We start from the raw sequence: 9200 nt of genomic DNA, 5'->3' as shown, positions 1-9200 counted from the left end.
CCTAGGATCTCCCTTCTTTTTAGCCTTGTCAACTTGCTATCTATATTAGGATAGTCCCTTGCCATGTGTCTATCATGTTCACATACAAAGTATTAGCAACCATCTTTACATTGGCAATTAATTTATAAGTCTTTCCTTGTTGTCTTTTCCTCTTCTCAACCCTATTTCAAGATCTACCCCTTTTTGACTTGGAAGAGTTTTTGGATAGCTTCTCATCATGGTCCTTCAAGCCCATAGACTTTCCACACAACAATCATCTCTATGAGTTGTGATATGCTGGTCACAATGGTCTTTATTATGTAAAAATTCCTAATTTCCTCAGGTAGCCCACAACAGTACTTCTCAATTTTCTTAGAATGGTTTATAGTATGATAAGAAGTGGCAAGCAGCAATACCTCCCAAGACTTTTTTATTGTATTGCTAAATATTATTGCATTGTGATGCATCCAACTTATGCTAAGCAATCATAACATCTACTTCAAAGGTACTTGCCAACCAAGTGAAATCAAACAATTGCTTAAACTAAACCCACGTTCATAGTGCTCTACCTTGCTTGTGTCAACAATGTCGACTACAATGTAATGCATTTCCTTTAAAAAATGTGGATGCCTTTCACATCTTAGAGGATTCTATGAAGTTACCTTTCAAATAGGCCATATCAAACTATTGAATGAAAGTTAATGCTTTCAATCTATCTTATATGCCATTGAAAACCCCAAACTTCACTTCTTTACCACCCTCACCATAGTCCTTTACTTTGCCCTTTGGTGATCCCAAGTTATCATAAACTAGTGGCTAAAAAAAGGGTACATTTTCTATATTAGCATTATGGCTAGCACTATATGAAGCATTTGCATGGCCAATATTCATTCCTTGAGTCCCGTACATACCAAGGGGTGTAGATGCATCTACACCCTCTACTCTTGGCAGCAGCCATAGCCAAACTGGACTTGTGAGCTCTTAGATCTCTTCAACTAAGCAAGATCTTGACAAGCTTCCTTCCAGAGACTTCTCTCCTTACTCCTGGAGCTCCTCTCTGTCACCTAAAACCCTGACATTGCTGCCTTTCTAGACCAACATTGTGCCTGTAACAACTCGTTGTCCAAAATGTACTTTACAACATGTCGTACGGTTGATGTTGCACCTAAGGTCTGTGATGTTGTCCACGACCATAGGGCGTTGCAAGCCCCATACCTAAGCTACCTCCCACTAAGAGGGTTTCTCAAATGATCAACTGTACAAGCTGCCCCAACCAAAAAATTGAACTCGTGTTTTGAAAACCCTAATCTGCCATAGCCAAGTACTTTTCAAGCTTTTTCCACTTCTTTTTTTCCACTATTTTCAGTCAGCTTAAGCCTCAAATCTGAAGATTCCAGCAAGTGTAAACGTTCAAGAAAAAGATTTGGAGTAGTCCTAAAGATCAAGCTACTTGCCTAAATATCAAACAACCAACCTACAGATCAAGCATCATCAAGCTTGACATCAAGTGCTTCAAGCTAATCCCTTACTTCTTTTGTACACTCAAGCTCAACCTTCTTCACTGACATATTATCAGTTGTTTGCTACTATTCTCAACAGCAAGGAAAGGATTCAAGATCCAACTTGGAAGATTCAAGATCAAGCTAGTATCTCTTAATACTATTTACCACTACCATTACTTGTGTCTCTTAATACTATTCCAATCACTCTTACTTATGTCTCTTAATACTATTCCAATCACTCTAGCATGGGCAAAGACTCTTCAACATGTCGATTCATCAAAGGAGTTGGGTTTCACACCTAGCAGACCCACATAAAGCTTATCTTAATGAAGAAGGGCCTATGAGCCATCACTAGTGGACAAGAGAAGAAGCCCCGAGATGCTGCCCTTGGAACAATCTGGTAGAAAAATGATGACAAGGCTCAAGCCATCATAAAGTTGAGTTGGATGATAGTTACATTCATCATGTGGATGCATGTGATGCATCACATGATACCTGGGATAGATTGGACACATTGTTTGGTGCCCAATCAAAGTCTTCTAAGTATGGATTGCTAATTAAATTCTTTAGACTAAACATAAAGCAGCTTTGTAAACTCCTCATGTAACTTGGCATTATAGTCTTTGTACACTTTGTGAAGCCCTTGCTACATCCTTTGGATGTCCACCATATTTTTGGTACCCAGACTTAGCTTTGTTTTGCAATAGCCTCTAAATGTTACCATGTTTGTGGCGTGCCCACACTTTATAGGTGGTAACTCACTAAAGCCTCTACACACTTTGTGCCTTTCTAGTTGTGATTGAGAAGGGGTGTTGACAATTAGGCAATCACACCCATTGTAGCCCCTTTGTATAGAGTAGTTGAGCTAAGGATATGCAAGGTTTCTCAATCCCATAAGCACAGTGGTGGAAAGTGCTACCTATCCTCAAGCTATAAAGCATTGTACTTGCCTTTCATTTGGATGCAATGTCATAGTACTTTTGTCCTTTCACTCAAGGGTCTGTGTCATTGACTACATACACAAGATTGTCTTTATGAGTCCAAGTCTCAATCTTGGAATCTAATTCACTTGTGTAACAAATAGTTATCAACTCTATGTCTTCATGAGTCTTGTTTACATCTATCGTCCACCATAGCCATGCTCTAGATCCATGCATTTTAACAATATTTGCATGCATGCCTTGCTATCCAAAACTCATTGGATTAACACTAGCAAGACAGCCTTGCATTTACATAGCTTGCTCCATTGGCATCATTTGCTTTTGGTCATTACCAACATTTGGTCCATCTTGGAACTATTCTAGGCCTTCTTTGGAAACTTCTTGCTATTTTTGAAGCCCTAAAGGAAGGCAGCACTTCTTACCCTTGCTATCTAGTGTGTATGCTTGGAAGCGTCCCACATAGCTTAATACAACTTTTGCCAATGTCACACATTGCATACATAGGGTACTTAGGCCATCACAAGTGACTTAATTCACGTGCACTTCACATGTGCACCTTATATATACACAATTCTCTTCAATGGTTAAACGGCCTCCCCTTCTTCTATTTGAGTGATGTCTAGGATTGTGTTAAGGAAGACACGTTGTTGGATCTCTAGGCTCACTTGAGCACCCTATGCCTTGCTCTTTTCTAACACTTTATCTCCTTCCACATGGGCCAGATGGTGCGCCAAGTCCTTGACTCTTCTTTCATTATGATTAGCCCAATCTTCTACTCTCTTTTACATTTCTTTAAGGCTCTCCCCTTCCCTTTGAGCCAGGACCATCAGTCTTTGCTCTTGATCTTCAATCTCTCTCTCCAACCTCTTTTGCTCCCCCTGCCCCAAGGCTGTCTCCTTTTTCAAGTTTTCTATCTCCTCCTGATACCTGTGTGCCCTTTCCTCTCTTGTTGCTTCTAGCATTTCTATGGGATCTTGGACGTTCTTCATTACTTCTTGTAGCTCTTCATACAACTTTGCAAGTACATTGCTGCATCCTCACTAGGTTATGTTTCTCCTCAACCAACCTTGCTTCCCACTTTCCTTCTTCTCCTTCCTTGGCTTCGAGCTTTACCTTCAGCTCATGCATTTCTTTCTAGCACATAACTACTTGGCGGGTCTTCTTTGATTGGAACGCAACCATGGGCTCCTTTTTGGCTTCTAACTTAGCCACTGCTACCTTCCTATCCTCTGCTTTCTCTAACTGCAAGAGAAGCTCTTGGACATACTCATAGCAAAGATAAGCATTAAAAATACATGTCTCCATGACAATTTCCCACACATTCAATCTCCTTTTAACCCCCTGAGCAAGAATATCCCACAGAATATCTAGTACAACAAGAATGTTGAGAAACCCGTGCCTTGGAGGAAGCTCGAGGGAACTACATGCATTGCTAAGCATGCATGATCTTTGCTACCTAGTGCAAAGGAAGAAAAGAGCATACTTGGCCAAGTTAGTGTATGAGTGTTTATAAGCTGTTCTTGAGGTAGGATAGAAATGCGGTGTGAAAGGCACTCCAGAGCCCAAAGCCCATACACCCATTACCTCCTAAGACATGGCACAAATATGTTATCTCCCTCTAGCAAGTGCCTAGACAACATCCTTGACAACAATCCCAACTTCTCAACCTTCTTTAGCTTAGCTATGGTCCACGACATCATCAACAGAAGCACAAGATCATAATGAGCATCTCTAACATGTAAGAGATGTGTTGCCACCGCTCTTAGCCCACCTATTTTATAGTCTTTTTGAAGGCTTCCCTGTCAATTAGTTAGTTGACACTCTAACACCAATCTAAAATGTAAAAACTCAGTGGTTCCCACCAACTATAAGACTATTCTAGTTGGCCACGCGCTTGAATAAGCAAGGTTCAAGAGAGGGTATTCTACACTTGACCACATTCTCATACTTCGAGCTATCATCAAGGAGGGTCAAGCACATGGAAAACTGATCTATTGTTGCTTTGTGGACTTCCACAAAATAAGCCACACTTATACAGAGATTACAGGATCTAGACGTCGCTACTAAGGTGCCTGGGGTATCTTGGCATTGTATGAGTCAAGCACTGGAAAGGTCCAAGCTCCAAGTGAGATGTTGAAGGAGATCATGAGCACTATTGGAGTGAAGTGAGTCCCGCTCTCACCTACTCTTTTTGAGCTATACATTAATGAGATATCAAGTTCAATTCATAGATTGGGAGGGGATGGACCTTGTGTTGGGAAAGTATTAATACCTTTACTATTGTATGCAAATGGTATTGTGCTTATCTCACACCCCAAAGGGGTTGCAACACCACCTATATGCATAACATGCCTTTCGCTAGGGATAAGAGTCCTTCACGATGAACCTTGGGAAGACCAAGGTTATGGTGTTTAACACTACCCAATGGACCAAACAATCAATGCCTCAATTTACATACGGTGGGGAGACTATGGAGCTTTTCCAAGACCAAGATTCACTACAAGGAAAGCATAAGAGGATAGCTCAAGACTAAGCAACATTAGGAGCCATGGAAAACCAATGAGCACACATACAAGTTCCAAGTACCCCAATCAAAGCTCTAGCTCTTAGACACATTGATTACACTAGTATTGGAGCTCCTATTTGAGGATCGAGCCTCTACCATAGGAGGAGATCCATGGCATAATAGCCACTATTAGATGGAGAGGTTTATGATGAATGGGAGCAAATGGAGAGGCATCTAGCGATGATAATCTCTCAAATGATCAAGACTAAGCCCTAAGTGCTACATGAGATAGTCTAGCAAAAATGGGAGAGCACTATCTATCATGATTAATGCCCTCTTCCAAACAATGATTTTCATGTGTTGGTATGCTCGGACAAACACATGGCTATAACTATGTGGGCTACATATGAATTACTTCCATCTCTTTAATACAATTTTTGATTCCCACTTCCCAAAGCTCTATCAAAAGAAGCTTAGTGAGATCATCAAAATGAACATTATTCAACAATTTACAGCCAAGACTTAGGTAACACCTACCAAGGATCAAGGGACGAATACAACTTTCTACTCAAAGCATCTTCTACATTTATCCCCTAATGGTTTGGTGATCCGACCAAATCCTCACTAACAATTAGACAAATCACTATGGAGCCAATTCCCTTCCCCCAAAGAACCAAATCTACAAGCTTTGTCAACTTGAGCCAAAGATTGAGGAGCATTACATATACAAGTGCCCGGTGCGCTCTAGATTAAAGAGCACTTTCACCATGAGAGATGTATTGGGATGATACCAATCCTCATTGCCTCAGATTTCCAATGGAGAGGTTTTAACTTTTACACTTAGTCATGCTATTCAAGTGAGCTGGAAGCTCACTATTGTGCCAACTGCTCCACATGGGATTGGAGGGAGAAAAGACCATTTGCATTAGTATCGTCATATGGCCGCCCCACACCACCCTGCCAGTTATGGAGTCATCCATAATGACAACATGATTGTTGTACTGCAGAAAGCAGTAGCAACTAGCTTGAATATTAATCCGAACCCAGAACAGACGTAAATCTCAGCTTTCAAGTTCACAACCATTCTCCACACTTCTCAGCTTTTGTTTCGCCACTCTCATTGCTTCAACCATGTTTGCCTGCTCATGCAACCCAGCATCGCAATAGATATTAAACATACAGATGTATGCTGCAGAATCCTTATCATCAATCTGCAGAGCACATTCAAAGACCTGTCGTCCAAGCTCAACATTTCCCCACTTCCGACAAGCACCCAAAACAATGTTCCACACCACCAGATTAGCAGCAAATGGCATCTTGTTGATCAGTCCTATGGCCTTTCCCAATTGGCCTGCACGACCAAGCAGATCAATCATGCAAGTGTAATGCTCAAAGGTAGGTTTCAGGCCATAGTCATTGCTCATGCTCTCAAAGTACATTTGACCTTCACTTACCAGGCCAGCATGGCTGCAGGTATTCAGCAAAATGCCAAATGTCGCTTGAAGTGGCTTTATACCTTCATTGATCATCTTGTTGAAGGTAAAGAAAACATTTCCCACCTCTCCAAGCCGAGCATATCCTGCCATTAATGCATTCCAAGACACTAAATCTTTAATTGGAATCTTGTCAAACACTTCTTGTGCTTTCACAAGCAGGCCAAATTTGGCATACATATCAACGACAGCAGTGCCCAAAGAAACCTCAGTCTCCAGCAAGCCTTTCCTAGCTATCTCGTCATGTATTTCCCTGCCCTTTTCTAAAGCTCCTACATTGGTGCAAGCTTTCAAGCTGCACAAAAATGTGATTGTATCTGGAGAAATCCCTTCAAGTTGCATCTGTTCAAAACTTTTCAATGCTTGCTCATCATACCCATGTTGACTGTATCCACTAATAAGCGCATTCCATGAAATTACATCTGGAGCTGAAACCTTGTCAAAAACTTCTTGTGCTTTCGCAAGAGCACCACATTTGGCATACATATCAATCAATGCATTCCCAAGAACAAGGTCATTTTCCAGCATCCCCTTCTTGACAATATTTTCATGAATTTCTTCACCCTTGTCTATGGCTTGCATGTTGGCACAGGCTTTTAAGCTGCACAAAAATGTGATTGCGTCTGGGAAATGGCCTTCAGATTGCATCTGTTCAAATAACTTAAGTGCTTCTTCACAACACCCATTTTGAGTATATCCTGCAATGAGTGCATTCCAGGAGACTACATCACGAGCTGGAAGCTTGTTGAACACCTCTTGTGCTTTAGTAAGCAATCCACACTCAGCATACATACCAACCAATGCGTTGCCAATAACAGTGTCTTTATGAAACAATCTCCTTTTGACAATTTCAGCATGTATATCGCGCCCCTTACTAATGGCCTGTATTCTGCCACAAGCTTTCAAGCTGCATACGTATGTGACTGCATCTGGAGATAACCCATCAAGTCGCATCTGTTCAAAACACTTCAGTGCTTCCTCACAATACCCGTGTTGAGTATACCCTACAATCAATGCATTCCATGTAACCATATTTCTGACTGGGAGCTGGTCAAACACTTCTTGTGCTTTTGCAAGTAGACCACATTTCGCATACATATCAACCAAGGCAGTGCCAACAAAAATGTTTCTTCTCAATAACCCACTTCTGTCGATATCAGCATGTATCTCTCGGCCTTTGTCTGCAGCTCCTATGCTAGCACATGCTTTCAAACTGCATACAAAGGTGACTGCATCGGGAGGAACCTCTGCGACGCGCATCTGCTCAAAAGCCTCCAGAGCTTCCTTGGCTTGCCCATGTTGGACATAACCTGACATGAGCACATTCCAAGAGACTACGTTCCTCTGAGGAAGCTTGATAAACACTTCTTTAGCTTTTGCAAGCGCACCACATTTGGCATACATATGGACCAGGGTGCAACCAACATAAGCATCTTTCATCAGCAGCCCTCTTCTTTCAATCTCATTATGCAATCTAGAACCTTGTTCCAAGTCTTTGCGGCGGGCACAAGCCTTGAGTAAATCAACAAATTGATGGTTGCGAACATGGACAGTTTCCTTCTTCTTCTCAGGCTCTTCGCGCACCAGACGCTTCCTCTTCTCCTGTGACCCGACAGAGGTTTCTTCCTCCCGGTCAGGGAACTCTGTACGACCAGCCTCGAGCGAGGGCGCGCACTGGATGTCTATCCATATCAGTGGCGTAGAAAACCATCCGTGTGCCAAAGAGGCCTTTGATGACCTAATGCAACTAGATCAAGGAAGGGAAAACATGGCGATACGAACACTTACTGTAGGAGGAGATGGATGACGGTAGCCGCGGCGGGGGACTCACGTTCTCAATCTCGACTGGACCTTTCTTTCTTTTCCGTCCATGGCCACTGCAACGACGGACGCACACGAAGGGCAGCGATGCGGGGCCGAGGGGAAGAGATGCCGTGCAGGACATTTGCCTGATCTCTCTGGCAATGTGTGGAACTGCAAGACGGGAAGAATGGTGGTGGAAGCTTTAGTAAATCGCAGATACTGTTTACTTGGTTAGAGCTGCGTCCCGACTTTAGTGGGGATGGCAAGTGCAGTTAAGTGCCAAGGTCAGGAGACACTACAAAACGGTGTGTTGCCAATGAGGAGAAAGAACTTCAATCATTTCTACTAGCCATATTGGCTTCACTTTGCAAGAAAGGGGCCAATCAGAGGGCCCAAAACTTCCAAAAGTTGAGTTGCAATTCCACACGCTTATTTTCTTGCGCTTCATGGACTCGCCTAGGTCTATTGACCTAGGTGTGTACTAACTCTTAAACTCATGCCACACACTGTGAATTGCAAAACCTCAAATCGTGGGAGTTGCCACACATCCACTTACGTACTCCAACTTTACCTACACTCTCAATCACTTTCTCTCGTATGCTAAAATCAGGCCAGAGCTCTATGTGGTCACTAATGATAGGTGGTAGATCCACAAGAGCTTGAGACTTTTCAAAGTATAGTCTCGAATAAAACGACTTGTGCCACACACCATGACTTGGCTCAAGAGGATTTGTCAAATGTCTTTTGCACATCCACGTGTGGCACAACTCTTAGCATAGGAACGATTCTTTTAACATCAACAGTACTCATGAGGCCATGTGGGCAAGAGAAGCTAGGAACATATAAAGCCAAAACCATGCCTAGGCAACGAGAAAACGAAGTGTGCATCAAATTTTAAGACATGTTTTGCATGATAAGAATCTTGTTGGCTATTACAAATTCGCATCTATGTATCATATTTTGTAATTGCAACCAT

General features: G+C 42.2%; 1 protein-coding gene across 2 annotated transcripts; it reads right to left on the bottom strand.

The window, feature by feature from the left end:
• Positions 1-5583: 5583 nt before the first annotated feature.
• Positions 5584-8546, bottom strand: LOC148038994 (pentatricopeptide repeat-containing protein At2g33680-like). 2 transcript variants are annotated; one of them, XM_087674853.1, is made up of 2 exons: positions 8210-8546; positions 5584-8103 (listed from the first exon to the last, which is right to left on the bottom strand). In XM_087674853.1, the coding sequence occupies exons 1-2, from the start codon at positions 8364-8366 to the stop codon at positions 5990-5992; spliced, it is 2271 nt and encodes a 756-aa protein (XP_087530979.1). In that variant the 5' UTR covers positions 8367-8546; the 3' UTR covers positions 5584-5989. The 2 variants fall into 2 exon arrangements, with proteins under 2 accessions (XP_087530979.1, XP_087530980.1); XM_087674854.1 differs by having other exon boundaries at positions 5584-8095; positions 8210-8350.
• Between the last annotated feature and the right edge of the window lie 654 nt (positions 8547-9200).

Source organism: Lygodium microphyllum, chromosome 3 (genome assembly GCF_053477565.2).
Source record: "Lygodium microphyllum isolate KBCC chromosome 3, Lygodium_microphyllum_v1.1.10, whole genome shotgun sequence".
Lineage (NCBI taxonomy): Eukaryota > Viridiplantae > Streptophyta > Polypodiopsida > Schizaeales > Lygodiaceae > Lygodium > Lygodium microphyllum.
This window is presented reverse-complemented; position numbering and strand designations above follow the sequence as displayed.